We start from the raw sequence: 25,871 nt of genomic DNA, 5'->3' as shown, positions 1-25,871 counted from the left end.
TCTAGGTGTTATCCTGCCCCAGGGCACTTTACTCTTTTTTGTCTCTGTTCTCTAAATTGATGGCAACTCTATGGGAGCTAGGAAGATCACTGGGTTTTTTTCTGGTTTCTGTTCCTTTGGAGTGGTTTAAGTTACCCCATCTAGCTTTCCTGTCGACGAACATAGAAAATTTACTTTTCATAAAGCCTTCCCTGAGATAAAACTTGGAGAAAAGAGCCAGGTTTCATGAAACCCTTCCCTGAAAACCTCAGAGTTTTGTGGTTTGGAGTGAAAACCACCTGGGGTTCGCAGGAGTGCAGAGTCTGAGGGATGCACCTTAGGATCTAGTGCAGCAGCTTCCAGCAGCTCCTGTGAAGCCGCAGGATTCTCCCACAGGCACGGCGATGGAGCTGGGCTGTGTGGTGGTGGGAGCTGCACTGTGCTGTGCTCTCCCACTGCTTTTCACAGCCCACAGCCAGGCAGTTGAGCTACAGCAGTGCATTTTTGAGAAAAAAAGAGGTTTTACTCATTTTCCAGCCTTGTCTTCCTTGCCCTTCTCTAGACCAGTCTTTAGGCTTGGGGTTTTAGGGAGCACTGGGGATGTTCAACAGCTTTGTTCTGCTCTGGGTTTTATCAGCAGGAGCCAAGTCAGACTGATGCCAAGAGCCACTGGTAACCTCATCCTAATTTTCTTCCGCTGCTGTGGCTTCATGGGAAGGAGCATTTGGGCATGCCCAGGTGTGGGCAGTGTGTTTGTACTCCTTCCACTGTAACCATCCTTTCCTGTAGACATGCTCTCAGGAGAGGAGGTGAGTAAATCCTTGTGGCTGCTCTGCATTACTCACAGCATCAAAGGGAAATCCTTTGAAAACAAAGTGGTAAATGTGTATAATTTGCAGCTCATTAATGGGTTCTTGGCTGAACCTAGAGGGATGCAGGTGTTCTGTCTCTCCTCCCCGTGGGATCCTCGCTGGACTGTCAGACTCCTCCGGCCCTGAGCAGCCTGTCATTGTTACTTACTGCCAAGGGGATCCAGATGGGGAGCTTGCAGCTAGCTGGAAATCCCTCTGGGTCAGTTCCCTCTGTCTTGTCTCCTGGCAAGGTTTACATTACCTGTTCTTGCATCATCTTCCACAGAAGGTCAAGTCTCCCCAGCAGTCAGCAAAGGAATGTTCAGATGAGACTGAGACACGATTTTGTCATAGCGGTGGAGCTGCCATGATAGGGAGATAGCCATGGGATGAGCCTGCTGTACCCGGGGGGTGCTGAGGCCTCCATCACTTTGGCCAGGAGACAGCTACATCAAAGGAGCATCTGTACCTGTGTGAGACAGGAGATAGGTGCAGTCTGTGTGTCTGTACTGTAGCATGGCTGAATTTCTGCTTAATGCTCAGATTTTTAAAAAAATGGGTGCAATCTCTAGATGCTAAGATTTTCTTTAGAAGCAGGCTGAGAAGACTCTGGAAATAACAGGATTTCTCAGTGTGTTTGATTGTTGGAGGGAAAAGAAGGGAAGGGAGCAGCACAGGATGTTGCATCCAGCTGATGAAGAGGAGCCTACGGTATCTGGAGAGGAGTCCAGGCTGGATTAAAAACTGAAGCTTGATGTGAACTGGAGGTGTTGAAGCTGGTTTTTTTCTGATTGTTTTTTGGGGTTTTTTTTTGGTATTCCTGAGACTAGGATCATTGTACCAAGGACTCCAGGAAAAGGTCCTGGGTCTTGTTCTTTTGGAAAAAGAAAGGCATTGAAGAGGAGTCCAGATGTGGTGTCCAGGGAGAAAGCTGCGTGAGACAGTACTTGCTGGGACTTTATTTGCCTTTTATGGACTCTTTTGGCTAACGTGGAATGTCGTCTGCCTCTAACCCTTGCCTGTGGGAAGCAGATGGTCCCCAGGTCCTGCCTGGGACCTGGGAATGGCCCGGAGGAGAGGGGAGTAGGGCTATGTCTCCAGCTGTAGCTCCTGCCCCACACTATCCTCTTGCCTGGCTCTGTGTTCTGCCCGCGGCTGTCCTGTGTCGTGCATGGGAAGGGGAAATACCTTCCGTAGGGGAAAAACCCCCTTGGGCACAAAGGAGTGTCGGGAGGGGTTTGGAGGCATGGGTTTGGTTGTTTTGGGACATTGCTGTGCCGAGCTGTGAGCCGAGCAGCTGTGTGAGTGGCTGGGATGCGCAGCCTGGCCTGACCTTGCTGTTCCTCGATAGTGTGTGCAGTGCCTCAGCTCAGAGCTGTGTTTGTGTCCACAGGCAGCCAGGCCAGGGAGCAGCTGGGGTTGAGTTCAGGTGGTTTCTCTGTGTACAAGGTTACCCAGATCCTTCCTCACTCCAGCCATCCCTCAGCTGCCGATCCTGTCTGAGCAAATGAGGTGAGCAAGCCCGTCCTCAGACTGCAAGAGAGGGAAACTGAGGCATGAAAGAATTCGTGGGATTCTCTTGGCATGGCAGTGACAGACCTACACAGAGCTCTGGTCCGCAATGTTCTGCCGTGTCCTTATTGCTGAAAATCAGGAATTCTCCTGTGTGCCCATGGTGGCTGAGGGATTGCAGTGCGCAGGCCTCCCTTGGCACAGTGTCTTGGATAGCACTGAGCATACACCCCTAAAGGGAACATTCATCCTCAGTGTTTGCTCCAGCAGCAGGCATCACCTACCCAACAAGAACTGCAAACAGATTTTAATAGCTTGACTGGGAAGGAGCCTGCTAAAGTCCTGGAAAAGAATCTTTTTGATAGGCAAGCCAAAAACATGCTAGCTGAGCTACAAACAACTGAAGGGTCTGCTATTAAAATAATCCTCATTTGGAGATAGACTCAACTAGCTTTTTTCCCTAAGATGGCCAGAACATCCTGCAACATAAAGCAGGAGGAGAAATGAGCCTTACATGGGCATTCCTTTTTCCTCTGAGAAGATCAACCCTCCAGTTCTCAGTGCACCTCTACATGATCGTTGATTTGTATTTTGTTGAGAGAATGGGGCAGAAAGAAATGCTTGTAAATAAATATTGCCTGTGCTGAGACGGTGCAGCAGTTCATTTTAGGGGAAACTGGAGCATCAGCCATGGCAGCTGAGGCTAAGCACAGAAAGGGTCCTAGCACTGGAGGTTCCCTCAGCTGTGCTCACCACAAGGTGCTGCTGGCTCTGGGCTCCTCCTGGGACAGCAGTGGCATTGGAGGGGAGGAAGGGGGAGAAGTAATAGCACTTAAAAACACCCTCAAGTTAATTTTGCTACTGACTGCTGACAGAATAAAATAAATTGAGTTTCATGTTCTTTGGATTTATTCTTGCACTAATTTGGAGGAGGCAGCAAATCAAGCTTGTTCAGAAGTGGAGGAGTTGTCCAAGAAAGTAATTGAGTAATGTAAAAGCCTCTTGAGTGAAGAAATGATCCAAAGGGAGGTTGTGGGGGTGCCTGTCTCTGTACCAGAGGTGCTCCAGCCCTCTGAGCATCTTTGTGGCCTCCTCTGGAATCACTCCAACAGGTCCATCTTCCTGATGTTGGTGGCCCCGGAGCTGGATGCAGTATTCCGGCTGGGGTCTCACCAGAGCACAGTAGTGTTTTTAAAGCCTTAATAATAGGTAAAAAAACCAAAACAAAACAAAAAAAACCCAAAAAAACACCCCAAACCAGGCTTTTTGTTTCATTTTCTGAAAACCATGTATTGTCCAAGGGAGGGATGAGTTCTCTTCACCCCACTCTGTGTCCCTCGGGTGCACCTCAGGCATGGGGCTGTGTGCGGGTGGCAGAGCTCTTTGGGACAGGGAGGCTGAGGACCCGAGGGCTCTGGGGCTGGCGTCTCAAATTGTTTAAATTGACTGTGGTGGCACAGTGCCAGCTGACACCAGCTGAGAATCTGGACAGAACAACTTGTCCAAGGTCACTTCACGGGCTAATAACAGAGCAGTGAATTAAACCCGGGTCTGCAGTGTCTCACTTCAGAGTAAATAAAGAATTGCTTACCACTTCTTGGAGGGTCTGCCCATCCTAAAGCCTTATAAAGAAAGGACAGCATCAAACACTTGATTCTGGTATGATGTGGAGCACTATCCTTTTGTTCCAGGATCTCTGGTTAAAAATAGAAAGACTTTTTCTCCCCCTCTGTAGTGTTATTTATTTCCTTGAAACACTTTGGAACATTCCAGGCCAGGCTTGTTTCTCAGAGGAGGGCAGAGGTGCTGCTGTGTGCTTCAGACTGGTACCTGTTTCCTTTGTGCCTGTCTTTTCCAGCAGGTAGGGGAAAGACAGGCCCAGGTGGAAAAAGTAAGAGTGTAGTTATCAGTTTGGACAGGGATTGCATCCATGTCATCTACTTTTAGGGACTGGCTGCCTTTTCAGGGATCTGCTAAGGAGCCTCTACAAGCTTCAGTCAAGCCTCAGTGCAGATCTCCCTTGAAGGGTTTTAGCAGCCTTGTACTTCTGTGTCACCCTGATAAGGGCCAGTCCAAAATCTGCTGGAGCCAAGGATAGTTCTTGATAGTTTTCTGTGTTGGTCTGTGGTAATTTATGAGGAACGTCCTCTGTGTGTCTAGAGAGGCTTTTCTTTTCTTTTTTTTCCTTCCTTTTTCCTTTTTTTAAATTAGTTTTCAGCCGCCATTGTGTTGGTTTGGGTATGGGAGAGAGAATGGGAGTTGTGTTCCAACTGAGGGTATGCAGCAGAGAGGCACAAAGCTGAGCAGCTGCTTCTTGCTGGAGGGATCCCACGGCTGATCCCCTCCCGTGGCACTGGGAGAAAGGACCCGGGTGGCACAAAGGAGAGTGGAATACGGCAGGACAGTGGCTGTGCACTCCCTGCCTGGTGCTGGGGCTGCCACCCTTGTGCTCAGTGAGCTCACAGCCACATCCATCCGCAGGGATGGGAGCTGGGCTGGCTCAGGAGGGCACCGGGGACAACCTGGGGCAGCTCGGTGGTGACACCTGTTGACTGGGAGAATGGCTGGCTGAGCCTGGAGGGCTGTGGCTGGCAGGACAGCCCCACATGTTCCGGGGTGTTTGGGTTTGGATCATCAGTGTGGAAGGGATGTCATGGCGGGGGAGCTGTGGCAGGACATGACTTTCTTTTTCCAGATGGCCCAAGCTGGCAATTTTAATTGAAATGTGCCTGGCTCCAGTTCTGTGATTCCCACGGCTGCTTGGCCATGTCCCTCTCTTCCCTGATTACCAGATTTATTTCTAGATATGTTTACTTACTTCTAATAAATATAAGAAAGAGTTGTCCTGAGGCTTCTATGTATATTTGTCTGTAATTAAGGTTGGATTAATTGCTTAAAATTGTGTTTAAGGGCCTGTTATGAGATCAGCAGATAGGAGCATGGGATAAAGTGCATAATGAATGCATTATGTTATAAATAATGGACACAGCCAGTGCACTGGCATCCCTGAAAGGTAATAGCTCTTTCAATATTTAATTAAATGGGTACCATAGGGAAAACACTCTCTGTCACTAAGGTAATTTTCAGCTTGCCTTAGAGACACGCAGATCAGCCTGAAGGAGGGCAGGAACCCACGTGCAGCAGGGGCACCTTGGTGGGCACTGTTCAGTAACAGAGGGGTGTGGAACCAGGCTTTCCATCAGGACACTTCATGGGTGCTCCCTCCTGCTTGGGGAGCCTGTTTGCCTGAGGCTGCCCTGTGGCAGCTCCACACCACGTCTATTTGCTGGCCAGTGGCAGGGAACAGGACCACAAGCACCCTGGAACCTCTGGAGCATCTTGCTCTTCCTGTGTTAATTCCAGCTGCAGGACCTGGAACAGAGGAGATGCATTAGTGTCAGGAATTCAGTTTCCTGGGGAGGAAGGCACAGCATCAGTTACAGGCCAATGGCTGCCCCTTCAGCATGTTCTTATCACTGAGAAAAGTCATCTCACAGGTTTTCCGAACAGACACAGGAAAAGGGGAATTACCACCTCTGTCTCTAACTGCTCATTTCACAGTTCCTAGCTGCTCCACACTCCTGTCTCAGTACATTTTATCCCTGTCTTTTTACTCTCTGCACTGTATTTGTGCACCAGCTGGTGAGGGCTGGCTATCACCAGATTTTCCTGAGTGTCACCTCATGTTAGGAGTGGTTTTAGGGAGCAAATCCAGACTTGGTGCTGAACAGTGGGGTTAAATGTCAGAGCCAATGTCTTGTCTGAGACCAAGACTTGTTTCTGTTCTTTGAGTGCCTTTTCAGTGCTGTGGAAGCAGTAAATAAAAATGATTAAACAAATACCAGTTGCAGATTCATGTGGTGTTGTTGCAGGGAAACACAAGGGGAAAAGAGTTGTAAAAGGACAGGAGAAATAGTCTTTTTCACTTGAAAAACATGTTTGTGTTGAAATTGGACACAAAAGCTCTCTTTTTCCTCATGCTTGTTTATTTTTTTGCAAGATCCATTTTTTTCTTTAACTTTTGTGGAGAAAAGCATGAAAAAATCTCTATTTTGTAATGTTTCCCCTATCATCAGAGATACCAGACTGGGTGCCAGGGCTTAGGACTGTCTTTTTTTCCTTTCCTTCCATTCTTTCCTGGGAGGAGTGGCTTATTTTTAGTGCTCACAGGACCCAGCAGGCCTGTCCCAGCTGCTGTTCCTGGGAGCTGTGTGATTGCTGTGTGCTTCTCCTGCAGCCTGGCTGCTGTGGAGCAGGGCTGGAGGAGGGACACAGAGCCCACTGGGCACAGGACAAGGACCTCTGGTGGCACCTGACAGCACAGTGAGGGAGGGGGATGGAGGAGCCCATTCTGCCTCTTCTCATCTGAGGAATTCACCTTGCTGTGCCATGGGTGGATTTCACAGAATTACAGAGTCCTAGAATGGTTTGTGTGGGAAGGGACCTTGAAGCTCATCCTGTTCCAACACATTCCACTAGACCATGTTGCTCCAAGCCCCATCCAGCCTGGCCTTGGACACTGACAGAAATGTTTCAGGCAAAGCTGCAAGGGTGTCATTTTTCATATATTTTAAGAATTTAACTGGGATAAAGTCATGGTTTCCCTTCCCTTTTGGTTTGGTTTTTTTTTTTTGGGGTGGAAGGGCTGTTTCTTTTCCCAGCACATCTCTATGGTAGTTTCAGACTAAATTTAATTCTGCGAAATTGTATTTAGCTAGAAGTGTAAAAGAGAACAAACCAAAATGAAATATTTTATTCCACTAAAACACTTCAGCTGACCCAAAACCGTCTCTCCTCCCACTGTGTCAGCTCAAAATTAGGAGAGAAATACATAAATGTAGAGGAAGGAGCAGGGGCTCTTCAGCTCCTGAGCACAAAACTCCCAATCAAACCCCAGGTATTCACCCCTGTCACAGGGCTTTGAAATACAGCCTGTTTTTTCACTGCTTTTCAAAAGATAAATGCCTTCTCCAGAGGATTAGCTCTTTCTGTAACACGTCACCCAATCCTTCCGAGAAACAAGGGTCTGGCTGGCAAGAGTGAGGCTCTCAAGTACTGCTTTTCCAGCCTTGTAAGGTCATGATTTCCAGGTTCAAGCAGCCACAGGATCCTGGAACTGTACAAAAAGTAGCACTGTTACTGATGGAAAGTTGGTTTTAGATTAATTCATTGCTGCTATTTTTTTTCTTTGCTGTCTACCATGAAGAAGGAAAAACATGATGTATGGTTTTGGTAGGGATGACCTGAATGTGCAACCACCTGTAGCACGTTCTTACTTGCTGTGTTTTCTGCCATCTGTGAGCAGGGGAGTTTTGGTGAAATGCAGGAAGGGAAAAGAGCAGGGGGTCTGGATGTGCTTTAGAATTCCCTGGCATCTCTCACTGGGAGCAGGGATGAGGGGGAGATGGGTGGGAAGGAGCTTGGTCAGGGAGAGGAGCTGCCCCAGGGGAGTGTTGGGGAGGGGAATTTGCTCTCCATCTTCCTTTTCTGCCTCTGAAAATTTCCTTTCTCTTTATTTGGGGTGGGGGGAAAGGTGCTGGCATCTGCAGCAGGGTAATATGAAGGATGCTGCTTTACCTGCTGAAATTTTTCTCTGTGACAGCCCCAGGAGCAGGAGGATGCAAAAGCAGAACTTGCTGGCTAGCATTAGGAGATTGTCCCATGCTTGGGGCAGAGGGCAGACAGAACGAGCAGCAGCTCTGTCAGGGGAGATGTGCTGTGCCAGGGAGCTGTGGAAATCACTCCACGGCTGCCAAGCACAGAGATCATGTCAACAGTGTCCAGACTCCCCACTTGTGCCAGGTGAAATGTTAATGAGATGAGAGTGCCAGCAAGGAGTGAGATATCCCTGAGAAACCAGAGCAGGGAATCGGGCTGAAAGTACCGAGTCTGTTGCACAGAGCAGTGTTCTCAGCTGCTGCCTTGAGAATTACTTGCATTTTGGGCAGGGTCACAGAGGTATGTCCGTGGTAAAACTAGGGAATTTTATAGAGGCATGAAAAGATTATCAGGAGAAGAAAAACCCTGTTTAGTTTAGAGAGGAGCTGAGTCTGTGATAGGGAGAAGTAAAAAGTGGTATTTTTTGCCAGGTGCAGAACTGTTCCTTTTGTACTTAGGTATAAATCAAGAAGAAGGGAATGGTCAATTTAATGGCCCAGCTGTTATAAATACTAAAGAAAACATGTTTCTGCACAAACTGGTGATGAACAATCACGGAAGCTTGGAGTAATCACATATCCAGTAACAGTTTTTGGCACAACACAGTGAACACAAGACACAATTTTATCTTCACTTAACTAAGCTTAACCCTCTTTGGGATGAAGAAACCCAGGAGTTCTTGGGGAGTCTTTTCATCTCTTGCAGAGATGCTTTTCCATGCCCTGGGCTTTGCTGTGTGAAGTGGTGCAGGGACTTCACCTGGAGCTCGATGAGCCATGAGTGCATTTCTACCGAGTGCTGCCTGACCTTGACATTTTCTTTGCTCTCAGGGTGGGAGCAGAGGCAGACCCCAGCAGAATGCATGTGAAAATTTCACTTTCAGAGGGTGGGCAGCTTTTCAGAGTTAAAATAAACCAAAAGTCACATTTTGCTGTTGCTGTGAGAGCTGTTGTTGGAGCTTTGGAGCATGCTCTGCCCTCCTGGCTCCAGCTGAGCTTTGCTGAGAGCAGTGCTCAGCTGGTGCTTGTTGGGCTGGGAGGGGCAGAAGCTTCGTGGGGCCCTCAGTGGGCTGTGTGCTCTTTAGGAGGGAGCTGGGGAGCCTGTCTGGAGGGGTGTGGAAGCCATGGGAGGACTGGCAGCTGAGGCGGTAGGTGTCCAGAGTACAGAGCCTGTGTTGTGCTCTGATGGGTACCTGGTTTCTTCCTCGCTCCTCTGAGGCTGCTTGTGAGGGGTGAGGCCTACAGAGAGAGCATTTCTGATTAGAGTGGTGTGTTTGAGGGTTCTGGCCTCAGGCAGTGATCCCTTCTGATGCCTCTGAAGAGTCTTCAAGCTGGCAGAGAGGAGGGTCTGTTTGGGCGGAGACTGACTGTGTGGTCACTGCTGCTGGGGGACCAGGAGGATTTGTCATTCACTTCTCCAGGTCTGTGAGCCTCCTCTAGGATCAGGTTGGATCTTTAACTGAGTCTGCAGTTACTTCTGTGACACAGCAAGAAGCATTTGGGGTATAATTGTGCCTGAGGTTTTGTGGAGGCTGTGGCATTTTTTCTGCTGGTGGTCACATAGAAAGTATGTGGGAGGTTGTGTGGTGCAGGGCTGTTGGTGCAGGGACCCTGCCCTGCTTGGTCACTGCCTGCAGCTTGGCTCTGGCCTCCGTGCCTCACTCATGTGATACAGGTATTATCAGCAGTGTGCTTCCCCTGCCCCTCTACACCTTTTCATGCAGGTCAGGATGCATGGATATATAGCTTTGAAATCAGGTGTAAGGAGCAGGCTGCTTGTCAAAGCCAGGTGTGGGATTTCTTGTTGGTTTTTGTTGTTGTTGTTTTGTTGTTGGGTTTTGGTTTTTTTCTTCCCTGAGGGTACTTTATTTGTGGTCTTTGCTGCTGATGATTCTGGGAAGAAAAGCATCTCCCAAATCAGCCTAGGAAGAGAGATAATCCATTTATGATATGCTTATGCAATCTCGAGCTCAGATTATGTGGTGGCTGTCTGCAGCAGGTCTGATGGTGGTAGGAGGCTGGCTGGACATATCCCTGCAGGTCTGGGGCTGGCAGCCACAGGGACACAGCCATGGGAGGGCAGCTGTGGAGCAATGCTGCAGTCCATTTAGCTGAGTATTGCTCTTCCACCAGGATTCACCTGGTCTGTCTTGAGGTCACCACACCACTGCTCTCCACCTCTGCGCTGGCTTGTGTGGAAGCTCATGCCTGCTTGTTCCAGCTTTTTTCTTCCTCTGAAATATTTCCCTGTTGTTTTAACTGGAGGAAGGTTTCAGGGAGATGAAGATAATTCAGCTGGTTGTGAAACCAGCCCTCCAAAACCCAAAGCTACCACCGTGAAAACAATAGATAAAAGGGACAGACGAGAGAGGAGGAAGGGCAAGCATATTTCGGAAAAGCTGTGCTGTTTTTGGCTCCAGCCAGTAGTTTGCATAGAAAGTAGTTTATTGTCAGTGAGAGCTGCGGATACCTGCCAGCTCTCTGAGCCCTGCCTGCACAGCAGTGCTTTGTGCCTGCCAGGGAAAGGCAGTGGTGACAGAGCTGTCCCTTCGGCTGGGCCAGCCCCCAGCCTGTCAGCTATTCCCTGCTCCAGCCCCTTGCCCATCAACTCTTCCCTACTCCAGCTGGCTGTTCATGAGCACCTTCCATCTTCTTTGACTTTCTTCACCTCAGCATTGTTGGGATGAGCTCTCCACTGCAGTTTCTTCCCTTAGGTATAAATCTCTTAGGTGTAAAAAGAGTTTCTTCTCTTCCAGTGCTTTGGATGTTCTTCTCTCACATGGCTGTGCAAAGGCCTCCCTGTCCTGTGGGATTCCCATCTCCACAGCAGCCTGCTTTGTCCCCAGAGGGAGCTGGGTGTCTGCTCTGAGGTCTTGCTGCTGTTCTGTCTTGGGGTTCCTGTGCCTCGATGCTGAAAAGAAATGCACTTGTGAGATCAGAGTGCAACTGGGGAACGTGGGGATGTTGTTCAGCATTGCAAAGTAGTGTTCTTCGTGCTGGGAAGTGCAGCCAGGATGTGTTTGGCTGTGTTTCTGCAGCGCTGAAAGTTGTAAACTCCAGCCAGAGCCATCTGGAATAGCGTAAGGAGCTCCTGAGTTCCCACGTGGAGATCTGGGTCACACACAGAGCCTTTTCAGGAGTTCTGAGCAGTCCGATCAGTTCTTTCCACTCTGCTTCATTTTCATGATCATAAGTGGAACAGATCAGCAATGTTGCTGGAGAGGTTGTTCTCACCAGGCTGCCACCCCAACTTGGCAGGGGCAGGAGCTCCCAGCAAGCACATGCTCGTGTACTCCCTGTCTTATGTAAAGAGACACGGCCACTGGAAATGCACCGTCTCCATTGTCTTAGTTCTGTTATGAAATGCAGAGCAGGCACAAAGACAGGGAAAAATGACTCATGTGCTTATTGTCCATGGGAATATCTCTGGGAGGAAGCGCCAGTAAAGCTCTCCAGAACCTGGGTTCCGAGTGTGTAACGTAAAACTGGTGCTGGGTAATTGGAATTGTGGAAAATACCTTGTGGCGACATTCGATGTTTAAAAAAGTAACGCGCTCACTTTGAAATACGCTATGGTACAGAACTTTGGGAAAATTCTTCATTGTACCAAAGCTTTAGAGGATGTCACAGTATTATTTTAGTGTAAAGCCAGCAGCTAGAACACTTTGCATATTAATGTTCAATCTGGCTTGCCCAAAATGGCATTGTAGCTAAGGCGGGATGTTTAGCAGTCTTTACCTCCGCTGAGAAAATGAAAAAAACCTCTTTGTTGTGTTTCCCATTAAAAACCATCCAATCCCAAATAACCACATTTGACAAAGAAAGCTGTTAGCTTTCTTTTTTGAGTTTTCCTGCATTTCCTTGGGAAGAAGAGTGTGGCCACGATGGTAGTGGCCTGGCAGCCCTGTTGTGGCATGCTGTGGCCGAGGTGATTGTCCCTGGTGCTTGTGCCTCATGCCAGCACCTAAATCAGGCCAGGCCTTGAACAGCCTGCAGCACAGCACACTGCAAGGAGACTGGTGACAGCACACGGGGAAACCGCAGGGACCCTGATATGTGTCACCAGATGTCCTTGTTAGCAAGATTATAATCTCAACATGGCACTGTTTTCACAGGGAAATCCTTGGAAGGCCAAAGCTAGGAGGAAGGTTTATCTCTAACTTCTGTTTTCTATTGGTCTGTTGAGCAAAGCGTGTTTTAGAACGGAGATGCTGTAGGCAGGATTTGGGGGCAGTGGGCTGCAAGTTCTGCTGTGGGACAGCTGGCCCTTCTCAGATCTGGAGGTACCAGTGGAGAGCTTTTCCTGGTGTCAGTCACAGCTGTCCCATCGAGCTCGGCCATGGACCAGGTCCACTGCTATTTACGCTGATTTTTGTCAATGCTGGATGTAGCCTTTATAAACACTTCTACTGCCAAATTAAGCTTTTCCCCTTCCAAAGTCACCTTAGATGACTTTCTTCTTCTTTACTCCTCGCTTGGAAGAGTTTGCCATCCAAGAGAGACAGAGCAGAGGGAGCAGGAGAGGTTCTGCTGGAGCTGTGGGGCTGTGGCAGTCCCCTCATGCCATTGTTCCATGCAGTGACACAGAGAAGCCTTGCCTGCTTGGAGAAGAGTTCCTCTGCTATGAAAGCAGCTTGTATGTGGAACTGAAACTGCTTTGCTCAGGCTCCCAGAGTGTTTGTTGTTATGGGAGATGGCTGATGCTGCATTATGGCTTGTGCTCCTTCTTGGAAATGCAGTCTGCTTCCCTCAGCTTAATCTTACTCGTGCTCACAGACTAAACTGACAGCGAATTCCATTCTCTAACATTTGTGTAAAGCACAGAAAGGACAAAGTGCTTGAAGCTTCAAATGATGGCATTTAGTTTACCAATGTAAATGTTTTGTGGGGTTTACTTTTGCTTAGAAAATGGGGATGCTTCAGACTGCCCGTGCAGCTGCAGTTCTTCCCCCAAATATGCACCCAGATGACTCCTGTGTATCCTGGGAGCATTGGTCCCAGTTACTGCTGGTGGCCTGGGATGCAGATTCCCAGGCAGCCTTTCTGCAAACATTGCCTTCTTGCTGGTAGCCTGAGCAGAGCATGATCTGGGCAAGGCAGACAAGTCTCAGGCACTCTGTCAACTGGATGTGCCAGGAAACCTAACAAAAGGGTTGGGACCTGCAGAGAACCTTTTCTTTGTGCTTAATCACCCTATGAGACATTGCCCCAAGATTTGAATCTCTGTCTCGCTGCTTTTTTGCTTGTGATCTGTTTCCGAAGTAGTGAACAAAACTGGGAATAATTCAGAAGTCCTTGTGAGAGAGTGCATGTTATGCTTGGTGGGAAGGAGATGGATGGGTGGGAGGAAATCCCTTTCAAATGCTGTTATTGGAAAGCCACAAGGTCTCCATTGCGACAGAGCTGATTTGGTGTGTGGATGCCTACTGGCTTAAAAAAAAAAAAAGCTTTTTCTTCCTCCCTTGAATCTGAACCAGCATAGGAGGCATGGAAGTGACACATGAGCATTTGTGTCCAGCTGATTAGGCAGACATGGCATGTCCAGGGCTGACCAGCCTTGTGCCAGGAATATCATGGAAATCAGCCAGCTGTCTTTGTTGACATTGCTAAAATACAGCTTCACTCAGCAGCACCAAGGCAAAGCTGAGGGGGAGAGCAGAGCAAGGGCTGAGTCAGAAGTAGTGAGATAAAGTAATGCCCCTTGTGTTTGTGGATATTTCTTGTTACTGGAAACCTGAAGGTGTGGAAATGAGGCAGAGGCATGCTCTGGCTTCAGTGAGATGGTGCTGGGTGGGAAAACAGAGATGCTGTTTTGGGATGAACTCTGGAAGCTGTGGAGGAATGCACCTGACTCCTGTGGGATGGGGAGCTGCTGGCAGTGTCCTCTCCCAGTGGGGTTAGGAAACCCAAGGGTCCATGGTCAAAGCCAAGGGACCATGGTGTTTTTGAAATGCAAGTGTTTTGGCTGCTTCAGGTGTTCAGGAACAGAATCAGGAGTTGCCTATCCTCACGTTTCTACTTCTTTTTTCCTTCAGGTTATGATGCCCTGAGCTATTCTGTGGAAAATAGCGACAAGTGGAGTGGGAGACAACTACTGCAAGCACGTGAGGAGAATGTGACCAACATCCCAGAGGATGGGGGGCAGCTCTATGTCAGAAACTGCACTGAACCAGGTAGGAATTAAAGTTGCCTCCAGCTCCTCGGTCCTGCATTTGGCTTCCTCACATCCATACTGCCAAGACTTACTTATTTCTAAGTCCCTAAACACTGCTTTTCACAGCAGAGCTTGGAAATCATTTCCTCAAGTTTTTGGGGAGAGGAGGGGAAGAGTTTTTCTCTGTTCTTCAGGACTAATGTAGGTTACGTGCCCCAGGAGAAATTCTAACAAATACAGTTCTTGCTGCACTTCTCTGCCTATAATTTTTCCTCTGCTGTAATCCTTAATAACATTTCTGGACAGATGGATGATTGTAGTCTTTTTTAGACAGCAAAAACTGGTACAAAAATTCTTCTTACTCAATTTTTGCTTGTTTGCATAACTCTGGCACAGCGCAGATCCAGTCCTGCAGCCTCACATCAGCACTAGCAGTGATATTTTCCCCCACTGTGCTCAGTACCTCAGCACCTGCCATCTCACCATCTGCAGCTGTTCCTCTGCTCTCACCAAACAGTAGTCTGTAGGAAGCATGGGGGATTTTATTTGTAGGGTGTGTGGCTTTTTTCTCCTCCTTTTTCAGGAAGTAAAACAATAATTCCTGAATACATTGCATTTTCTGAGGAGAGAGAAAGCAGAAACACCTAGATACCTGAAATTACTGTTTCTTCTTAAAATTGTCATTATGTGACATTCTGTACTAGAAACTGATTCAAAGTACTTTAGAAAGGAAGTGAAAGTAGCACAGTTTAGATCCTGTGTGTCATTTTGTCGATTTTGGTTGGATTGATCATAGTGTAGATGTAAATAATTTTAAGTGGTGTTAAGCATGTTGGTATTAGGCTGGGTGGCAGTCAGAAGCTTTGGAGGGTGGGACACTATTGCAGCACCTGTGAAAGTTACCTGTTGAGCTCAGCAGGCTGTAGGTCACCCACAGAACACATCAGTTCTGCTGCTCAGCAAACAAGGCAGAAGGGCATGGGTACATCAGCTTGTTCTGAATGATGTTGGTGCTGTCTGGGATCACACAACACGAGAGAGCAAAGTGGTGTTAGCTGTGTTTTCGTGTTCAAAAGTGTGGCTAGGAGCAGGGTGGTTGGAATCCTTGTACAGCCCTGACAGCAGTAACTGGTGGTGTCAGGCAAGGCTGATGGAAGGCTTGATCCCAGGGCAGCACAGTCCTTGCTCTGGCTGTGCTGGTGCTGCATCAGGCCCCAAATGGTGTCACAGCAGTTGGGAAGTACAGGATTTCACCAAGCATGCCTGCCTTTGCCTTCTCTGAGGGCTGCTCAAGGAAACTGGGGCAAATTGTGATGCTGCTGAGCATAATGCACGAGCTGTGCATAACCAGACCCTTGGGGTCTGTTGTGACCTGGGAATCAGCAGAGCTCAAACCTGCCCAGCATCTCCACGGGACCACGTGCATTGCCCTTCAGGTGCTCCTCCTTCCCTTGGGCAGGTGTCAGGAAGGAAATGCTGCCTGAAGTGACTTGGGTTTTTTTCCTGCTCGCTTCCCAAATGAACCTGTATAAACACCTTGCAGCTAGGCGAGAGTGGGGTGTTTAAGAAAGCGGTTTTACCTCGTTTGTTGGGGGAAGGAACAGAATGCCTCCTGTTGAAATGTGTTGTGGTTTTTTTGCAATGCTTGGCTTCTGTGCTGTGTTGGCAATAAACACACCTTTCCATGCTGAAGGGAAGATCTCTGCTCTTTAACTGCACGGGTGATTGCAGGCTCGTTTGAATGCCTGGCATGACATTTGCTAACTGCTACTTTCATTTCCTAATGGTTTATCCAGTGGCCTATATAGTATCATTTCATCATCAGAAGTGCTCCAGATAATGTGGGTTTTGCTCACTTTTCCTTTCCAACAAAAACTGTAGAAATATTAAAGGGGTGAAATGGACTGAATCCAGCCTAAAGACCATTTTAGGATTTTTTTGCTTTGTTTTGATTTTTGTTCCTTTTGCTTAGAAATACTCATTGTGGGCTCTGGCCTGGTCCTGTGGCTGGTTTTGGTTGTGCTGAGTGCCTGTGGAAGCAGAACCACAGAGCAGTCTGCTTTCTTTTCTAAGGAGCCTCTTGTTGTCTGTCCCTTGAGTGTGCAGCAGTGCAGTCATACCTGTGCATCCCCTCCCTCTTGGATTCTGGTGGCTTCTCATGGCAGTGTCTGCTGTCACATAGCAGATGCTCTTCTGGCCTCTCCTGCCATCCCCTTGTGCTTGTGGCACCCACATGAAGGTGTGTGGGACTAGAGAGGGACAAAAGAATTGGACAGAGTTTATTCACCGTAGTAGTGATATTGTTTAAATGAAACACTTGTGATTCTGGGCTATGTTTGACAGTTTTAGCTCATGCAAGAGGTGAGGAGGAAGGAGTGAGGATTACTTGTGTCAACTCAGGCAAAGTATCATTTACCCACCTAGTCCTGTTCAGAAATGTGATTCTCCCACTGGAAGCCAAGAAAAAGGATTCAGCTGGTTTAATGTTGAGCTTTGGGTCAGGTCCCTGTGCTACCAGATTCAGAACTAAGATTGCACTGGAGGAACTCCGAAGCTTGCTCTTCATTCAGGCTGGGTTTATTAGCTGTCACGAAGGTGGTGAGCTCTGGGGCTGTGTGAGGATGGGATGTCTTGTGTCTGGAAGTTCAGGTTGGAGGTGATGTGGCTGAGCCAGTGCCAGCCCTCATTAGCTCCTCAGCAGACTGACATATGCTTCCTCTGACGAGCTGTCACCACCTTCCTCCCCCGTGTTACTGCTTCCACTCCTGCCTTAGAAAGGCTGAAAATAAAGTAACAACCCTGCTTGAGTGTGCTGTTTTAAAGTCATTATCAGTAATAGCAGGAAATACTTGATTGCTGCGGGAACAAAAAGATCTCCGTATATTCATTTAGACCCTCAGGCATAAAAGTGTTTAAATTAAACAGCCAAAGAAGTTTATATGCAATTATTTTTTACCCTTTCTCATCTTATTTCAAAAGCAACTTTGTCTTTTATCAATATTTCTCCAGTGAGTCATAGCTCATGATAATGTAATTTGTAGTGCTTGGCTGTGGAGCAGGTAACCCTTCCAGGCTGCTTGCTTGTGGCTGTGTCTTTGGAGCCCTTTTGGCATTCAACCACAAACCCAAACCCCCTGAAGCTGAAGTTGAGCTTTCTGATCTCTTTCCTCTGTGCCCATGGCTTATGCACACGCTGGGCTTTAGGTGGTCTGAGTTCTGGGTTCTTGTGCCCAGAATTCCAGAGAACACACACACTGCAGAGTTTAGAAGTCCTTCTGCTTCCTCCCAAGCAGTTACAGCCTGCTATGTGAAGAGTGATATTTTTTGTTTGTTTTCCTTTTCTTCTTTTTTTTATTCTTTTCCTCTTTGAACCTCAATCCAATTAAAAACAAAGTTGCCTTCTCTCAAGCAAAATTAATTTTATCCTAGCAAAACGAAAAGTAAAAATTTGTTTCTGCCTTGCAAGTTGCCAAACCTTGCTTTCACCTGGGGGAATGCTAGAAAAATAAATTGCTGTAAGTTCAGTAACAAAATGTCCTTGAAGAATAGCAATAAATATGTTCTTCTCTCCCTGAGCTATAAGTTTGGTAGATTTGACAGAAATTTGCTTCAACTTCTGCTGCCACACTCTGCTTCTGTCTGTACCCTTCAGACCTAAAGCATCAGAAAACCAGGATGTTGGGGTTAAAACCTCAGCAATAAAAACGAAAACATGCTAATTTCTTCTGGGTTCGTGTGCTGGCAGGGAGCTGGGTTATCTCTTCCTGCAGCCAGGAAGGAGAGATGTTCTCCTGGCGGGGAGCAGGTGCTGAGGTTTGGTGCTGACCCCTGGCTCCAGGAGCTGAGGCTCGGGCAGTCGGGTGCTGGCCAAGCCCCAGGGCCAGTGCCTGAGTTGTGTCCAGACACTGGATTGGGCTTGGGCCAGTGTCCCAACAGCTGCACCTTTGGCTGAGGGGAACATGCAAGACAGCTGTGGCTTTTGGAGCTCTTCCTTGCAGAGCCTGCAGGATTCCTTTGTTAGAAACAACTGTGGATATTTTCCTTTTCCATGCTGCGTTCTGGAGTCACTCAGGGCTTGGGGTTCATGTTCTGGGCTGGGCTTTTTTGTGGGACTGCTGGATTGTAGGATCTCTCTGCAATCAGAGGTGGTCACAGGTATTTTCTTCAGGATTTTTCAGCCATCTAAGGGGGCAACAGCCCAAGTGTGGCTGCGTGGTGTTGCCGTGCAGGTGAGCAGGTACCTGAGCACCATCGCTCACCACAGCAGGCAGGACCTGCTGTGTTTTTCAGCAGGGCTGTACCTGGACAATGTGCCAAAGGGGAAGCTCAGAACAGCTGCTTTTGGCTAGGTGCTTAAAAACCCTGAACTGATCACCAAAACCATGCAGTTCTCTGTAAAACAGGGCCCTCTGGGCACACACAGGAAGGCAGTGGTGTTCTTTTTGCTGAAATTTTGCCAGTGTTCCCGTGTGATTATGCATGCAACTCCAACAGCCAGAGCTTCACGGAGAAAAATAACACAAGCTAGTGTGATTAAAATCAAGAGGTGGCAGTGTTATTGCCCAGTTCATCCTTGGTGTGTTCCATTGCATCGATGAAACAAAAGGATGAGCAAGTAAACCCTAGATTCCAAACCCAGCATTGTCCCTGCAATTTGCAGGCAGAGGGGAGGTGGTGAGCTCCAGAGTGTCCTCCTCATGAAGCTGCTGGTGGTGAGGAGCACCAAAGGTTAATTGACTGTTGCTACTCCAGAATCATGTTAATAGCCTTGAGCAATGATGGCAAGTGGGGAGGAAGAAAGCAATAATCCTTGTAGGGAACCAGGAACAGATCTGAACCTGTACACCTGCTGCTGTCAAAGGCACAGGATGATTTTGTTTCAGTCTGTCAGAATTGCTGCCCCATCTGCATGGTAGCACTCCAGCAGTGGAGTGGGGGAACCCTATGTCCTTTTCTATGATTTTTTTTTTTCCCCTCTGGAATAACTTTAAAATGCCCAGAAATTTTCTCGGTTTGGGGGTTTATTTTGGCTTTTTTCTTTTTTTTGTTTTGTTTGTTTGTTTTGTTTTGTTTGTTCTTTGTATCTAGAGGAATGAGACTTGCTTCCTTGACCTTTTAGTAAGCTTGAGTTACTCCTTTGGTTATTGTGTGTTGTGGAAAAGGCAGCAGAGAGGTTGAAAACACTGAAAAGGGGCCCTTGCTTCCAAATCTTTAAATACCTTTGCATTTAAAAGGCGTTAAGAAACAAAGCGTGGCTTTAGACATGAATAAATATCACATTGTACCTCTCTGAACTGGGTTTTACTTCTCTGACACTTGAGGATGCCAGGCTACTGCTGTGCATCTCTGGTTATTTGAGAAGTCCTCCACGAAGCCTGTGACCTGAATTTCAAAGGAGGCAGCAGAAAAAAAAAATTGTCAAGTCAGACTTGCTCCTTTCTCTTGGAAGAAAATGCACTTGGATTTTCACATGCTGAGCATGGAAAGCAGCACCACAGTAGGGTTTTGGGTTGGCAGCTGGGAAGAGTCAGTGTGGTCCTCTTGTGTGGTGACTCTGGCTGCCTCGGGACATTGCTGAGGTGCAGATGGCTGCTCACAGCTGCAATAACATTGCAGGTGTGTACCAGATGTAGATGTTCTAGACTGGCCATGTACCAGAGTAGTTTATTTTTTTGCACACCTGAATTATTCCTCTGCCATGGTTAATGCAATTTGTCCACTTAGCATTTAAAAATATATTGCTGCATTTTTGTAAAATGTCCTAATTCTCCCCAGGAAAATCTGTGCTGCTGTAAATTTTTGGTTGCTAAAAATTTTAGACTTGCAGTACCAAGAAATTTGGGAATGAAGTAACTTGCCTTGGTGCCTGTTGGCCCCAGGCCATGCAAAATCTGTGACTTGTTTTTGTTGGGACAGAGTATGAGGTTCCTGGTCAGATCACGTGAACAACAGTATCTGTCCTAATCTATTTTCAAGTCTCCCTGTGATGCCAGAAGGGTAGAGGGAATAAGCTTGATAATGAAGAAAATTAGAGCAAATGGTTATCAGCACATGCTTTAAATTTTTGTGCATCTTTAGTATTTCACAGATTGAACATGGATGTGTAAACAGGGGCCTCGAGCATTAATTTAAGTTTCAGGGCTGAAAGCTGATGCAACTCCAAGATCCAGGACAAGCCTTCGTAGAGTTCTGTTTTAAATTTGGTATTTTTGAGCTATTACTGCAAAAGAAGAAAAATAACATCTGGCCCCATGTTGCAAACTGGATTTTTGTTGCTTGTTTTTCAGTTCTTGCCAGTAGTTAGTAGTTAAAAATCAAAGGTCCAGATTTTCCACGAGTGTAAATTATTACTGGCTTCATTGACTTCATTGCGTTTACACTAGGTTTAAACGACCAAGAATCAAATTCAACATCCCAAGTCAGGATTTAACACAGTCAGGATGGAGTCTTCATGATCGGCCATCTGCATTTTAAGCGGTGCTTAATTGTATAGTTTTTATATACAGACACATGCATAAATTCACTTATGCATGCACAGAATAATGGTTTTATATATTAATGCCGAAGCAGTTTGATTTAGTGTGCAGCAGTGGGTAAAATAAAAGTATTTAATTAAAATGGCCTTTTTTCATGGACTGCGTAAAAGAATTCCCAGATTGGATATTGGTTGCCCATATGTGCAAGTCCTTTGTCATTTCCCTGCTGTTCCTGTTAGGAAATGGAGAGCTGAGTGATTTAATTTTTTTTTTAAATTTTTTTTTTTTAATTTTTTTTTCCCCCCCAAAAGATCCCAAGATGCCTGGTGCTGGCAGTGAGGTGGAGAGCTCCCAGTTCAGTCTGGGCCCTTCAGGGGCACTCACTTTGTGATCAAAGCCTTCTGTGCTAGGTATGATGAAACCAGACAGGAAGGGGGATCGTCCCTCCATGTGCTCCTACAGCCTGAGTGGGCAAGGTGTAAGTGGGAGGTGACAGAGGGAAAGCTTTGACACCAGAACGGTGTGTGCTAGGCAACCTCTGGGCCCCTTGGGGTGTGTGCTGAGCTAGCAGCACAACACAGAGCTGTCTGTAACAGCAGGGCATGCTCCAGGCAAACATGGGGAGTAATGGAACAGGATGCCAGCTGCTTGGAACATTCAAACCAGGCAGACACCCTATAGTCACCATTGTGGAGAGCTGCTTGGCATTCCATGTGTGCTCATCCAGAGATACCAGGAGGTGTTCAGATTTGGTTTTATTTCATGAGCTGTCAGGCAGCTTCGCTCTTGGGGCAACTGCTGCCCCCCAGCTCACTGTGTACCTGTGCCAGTGGTCAGAGGAAGTGTCCAGGCAGTGTCACAGCTTTCTGTCCCTACTGGTGATCTTGGCAGTGTCCCCCATCTGTAGGCACGACCTTGGATGAGAATGTGCCAGGAGCTCTCGAGGCTGTTTGTGCAGTTGTAGTTGTGTGTCTCTGCTGGAGGGGGAAGTACTTTGGAATAAACTCTTTTCTTGGTTTTATGTGTATGTGCATGGACAAAAGAGAGGTGGGATAAAAGGAAGTGAGCCGTCCTAACCAGTGTGTTTGTAACCAAGGACATCCTGAGGCTGCAGCCTGATGAGCACAGGAGCAGAGTCAGCCCAGGCATCTGGGTATGGATGGGCAGGTGCTGATGGCCTGAATGGCCACTTCTTATTAGCACTCATCAAAAGTCTCAGAAGAAACTGACTGAAGTTTCTTCAGTCTGTCCTTCTGCAGTGCTCTGTCCTTCTGCAGCTTGGAAAGCTGTCCATGCCCTGTTGGAGCAACACGGCCTGGGGAAGCATGCTGGTGATTCCTCACCTCAGCAGCTCCAGCCCCCAAGGGCTCTGAAGAATCATGAGCCAGAGGTGCTGTCTTTCCGTCTCTTAATTGGTGGGAGAACAGGAGGGAAAGGAGAGAGTGATAATTATTTTGTGTTAAAACAGAGATAATTACCGCTATAGAATTTCACTTGGAAACAAAGCAGCAATTAATTATTCATTGTCACAACTCCAGCATGGCTCGGCAGAGTCAGGGTTCACATGTCCTGTGGGCTGGGGCACAGGAAACCTGTGCCTTGTCACCCTGCATGGATGGCTCCCCCAGGAGGAGGCTGCTTTGGGGTCTCTTGGGGCTGCTGCCCACAGAAGCTAAACCTGTTGCTCCAAGCCCAGTCCCTGATGGGATCCCTGCCTGTGCTCGTGGCAGACGTGGCCTTATCAGTGTGCCACAGCCAGGTCAGCACACCTGGAGAAGGGCCCTGGCAGTGGGAGAGGCAGCTACTCAGGCTGGAGGTGTGTCTGACACTGCCTTCTGGCTCCATCCGTATCCAGGGCCACATTCAGTGGGAGAAGTGCAAGCAAAGTGTGAGGTGTGTTTGCCACTGGGACTGGGGCCAGTGGACTGAGTGACACATTTCCCTGGTGTACTCTCGCATCTCCCAGTTAACAAGTCAGTAACTTGTTTCTCTGTATGAAATAGCTCCTTGTGTTTCATTTTCCCTGGGAATTTGAGCGTTTCCGGTGCCCTGTGCAGGCCTTTGTGCTTTGCAGTAAGAGCTGCTGAGCTCTGTCTCTTGAGGGGACACCAGTGTGCTGGGGAAAAGGGAAGGAGGGGGCATGGATTTGCTGTGAGGGGACATCAGAGCCACTCTTGAAGCAAGCAGGATCTCGAGGATGTCTGGCAGGGCAGTTGGTTGCTGCGAGGACCCTCGGTGAGGCAGGATGCTGCATGCTGGGATGCAGCAGCTTTCCTGTAGCCATAGCAACGGCCGGGGATGTGGTACCTGCTGGCATCCCTGGACTGATAGGCTGAGAAGAGAGGTGCAGCTTCAAGGCCAAGCAGTGAACTAACCCCCAGCCATTCAGGTGAGCAGGGCAGGCGTGGTAAGACTGCCCAGCTGTGCTGCTGGATGCTTTCTGGACACCGTGTTGTGCCTCCACCCTGGACACCCAGGGCGGGCAGAAGCTGGAGCCAGGTCTTGCAGACTGTGCCCCAGCCATGCCAGACTCTGCAGAGGCTCTGGCAGCCCCCCAGAGCTGAGGAGTGGGCAAGGACAACTCAGAGAGCAGTGGACAGGGGATGAATTCTGTCCTCTGAGCCATGTCTTGTAGCGAGATTGTTGGATCCCTGTGGAGCGAGGCTCCTGTGGGTAGTGCTGAACCTTGCCCTCTCCCCCATCCCCGGTAACCAGGATTACAGATTTAATCAGGATGCAGGAGCTGACAAATACTTGGACTGGTTGATGGAAAGTTCCACCACCACTCGTGTGCTTGGGGGAAGCTGGCAGTGGGGGAATCGAGCTGTTCGTGCAGCCTCCGTGCTTGAATTAATTTTATGTTCTGCTTGCACTTGGGTTCCTTCTTTTGACATGTCTTTCCAAGCTCCCTTTTTCTTTAAAAAAACTATAAATTCCGAGTGAAGATTTTGTTGAAAGCCAGCACATCTTCTGCCCTGCCTCCACTGTATCTGTGCTTAATGGTTTGGATTGAATGGCTGTCTCCTGGGAAAGACTTGCAAGGATATTTAACCCGCCTCCAGTATAGAATTAATAAGTACGTGAGCATGCAGGAAGCTGAGAGGATGGACCCAGCAGTCCACAGCTGAGTTATGTGATATATCATTAGCCATACTCTGCTTGGCCAAGTTTCCTTGAAGCTTTTGGTGGTGTTTGGTGACTGCTGGAGGAGACCTTGGTGTGCAGGCACGTGTGCATCTGTGTTTGGAGCACACATGCGAGCAGCTTCGTCTTGTTTCCTCTACAGAGCTCATGGAACTGCCCTGCTCAGCCAGGGACAGCGGAGCTGAAGACAAGATTGATGTTCCCCTGGCAAATTTTTCCATGTAGGAAATTCCCTGCTGCTTCAAGCCTATAAATCAGGATTAGATGGCCTTTTAAGGGTGTGTACTATCAGTTCCCCATCCTATTTTGATTTTGCAGGTCCTTGACACGTTCCCAGGGGAGGTGCAGACTTGCCTGGAGCCAGTTGAACTAGAAAAAGGCCTGTTGCTTTCACTCCTTTTTTCCAGCCCCATTGATGGTGGTCCCACAAAGTCTCCCCAGGTGACACTGCTCCTGGGGAAGCCATGCAGGTTGAAGCTGGGGTGTCACTGGGGGACAAAGCTGGTGCCACCCCTGGCTCCCACAAGTGAGGTGCTGCCAATCCTGAAGGAACTCGGGCAAGCAGCGGGCTGGTGGGGTTAAAGCAGAGCCTGTTGCCGAATTTCTGAGGGAGGTTTGCAAGCAGACCAGGCTTAATTTACTGCCTTATTTTTCCACTCCCACAGGACTAGTAGAAGAAACAAATACTTTGTAGTTTATTTGTAAAACTCTAGGAACGAAGTGAACAGTTAAAATGATGTTGCTGTGACTGATCAGTGTATGGAAAACTGAAACAAACTGGAGGTTTGTGCTTGGTGCTGGGAAGGTGTTGGGCTGTGTGCCTTGCCAGGGTTTTGCTCTGTGTCCATGCCTCTGTAGGTGCTGGAAATTGCAGAGAAGGGAGGTTCTCTAGTGTGCATAGATTCCCCTCTTGGGCAGGACGGGCTGTGGGAGGCTCAGGCATGGCTTGGGGTTGTGTTGCCCATCTGACAAGCTGCATGGCACAGTGGCAAGGGCTGGGGCTCTCAGGTCTGTAAGAAGGAGGTCATCTGAGATTTGGGGTAAACAGAAACTACGTGGGAGGTTCTGTACGGGGCCTCAGGTGTGGCTGTCAGGGCAAATCTATCTTCATTTCTTGATGTGCTCAACAGCAGGCACAGTGGGATTGCCCTCAGAGGGCTGACACAGGCAAACACACAGTCTGGCATGGCTGTGCACTGTTTCTGTGGGGGTGAAAATAGTTACAGGAAAGTCAGAATAAATACTTTCCTCTTGCCCTTTGTTATTCTCCGCTTTTTAAAAAACATTTCGTTGCCCTTCTGTGTATACTGTTCTGTTATTATCAAATTCACTTGAATTTTAAATAGAATAGTTTCACCTGCCTTTTAATTTTTGAGTGAAAATACTTGCCATCTTCATCCTCGTGTTTCAGTGTGAAGGTGTCTCTGTGATGGTGCCACAATGCCTCCTCTTCATAGCCCAGAGTGTCCCCTCAGGAGGCTGGGAGCAAGCTCCAGGAAGGCTGGAATGGCTGAAGAGAAACCTGTGCTGTTCCAGCTCTCCTCAGGCAGTGTGTCCTGCAGTGGGAGATGGGGATAACTCCACTGCAGTTTTTGGATGGAAGCACTTCGCTTCTAACATTGGCTGCAGCAAACAAGTCTGGAGAAGCATTAAATCCTGAAGCAACTAAATGTGTCGGCAAAGTGGGATATATTTTTTTTTCCCTTTTGTGAGATACTTTGCCAGCTGTTTATGGAAAAAAATCTCAATCTTTTTTATGAGAACTGTTTTTAGGTTTCTTTGTGTTTGGGGCTGATTTATACATTATGCATTAGCTTGGGAAGGCAAAACATTTATTTACCAGCCTGAATATTTAGAGGAAGAATAAGTGAGAGTCAGTGAAAAGTCTGTATGGATAGCTTAGCCAGAGATCCAGAAGAATCTGGATTTCTAGCTGGGGTTAGAAATGGCACAATTAAATTGTAAGGGAACACCATTCTGACAAATACATGGTTCTTTATGCTGTTCCCTTTTCTTTTTTTGCTTGTGAATGAAGGAATGTTGATTAGAACTCTGGGTAAGCAGCATGCCATTGTTTAGGACAAGGCATGCCATAGGA

The 25,871-nt window shown here is 47.8% G+C and overlaps 1 protein-coding gene across 4 annotated transcripts in view; it reads left to right on the top strand.

The window, feature by feature from the left end:
* Positions 1 to 25,871, top strand: part of SLC24A3 (solute carrier family 24 member 3) — a 123,249-nt gene that overhangs the window by 5,043 nt on the left and 92,335 nt on the right. For all 4 annotated transcript variants that reach the window (XM_085054067.1, XM_085054066.1, XM_085054065.1 and 1 more), the window contains exon 2: positions 14,035 to 14,172. In XM_085054067.1, coding sequence (XP_084910193.1) covers positions 14,035 to 14,172 — 138 coding nt within the window. The remainder of the gene's footprint in view (positions 1 to 14,034; positions 14,173 to 25,871) is intronic.

The sequence above is a fragment of the Lichenostomus cassidix genome, chromosome 3 (genome assembly GCF_008360975.1).
Source record: "Lichenostomus cassidix isolate B80296 chromosome 3, HeHo_3.0, whole genome shotgun sequence".
Lineage (NCBI taxonomy): Eukaryota > Metazoa > Chordata > Aves > Passeriformes > Meliphagidae > Lichenostomus > Lichenostomus cassidix.
The sequence above is the reverse complement of the archived record's forward strand: the minus strand, read 5'-3'. Positions and strand labels throughout refer to the sequence as shown.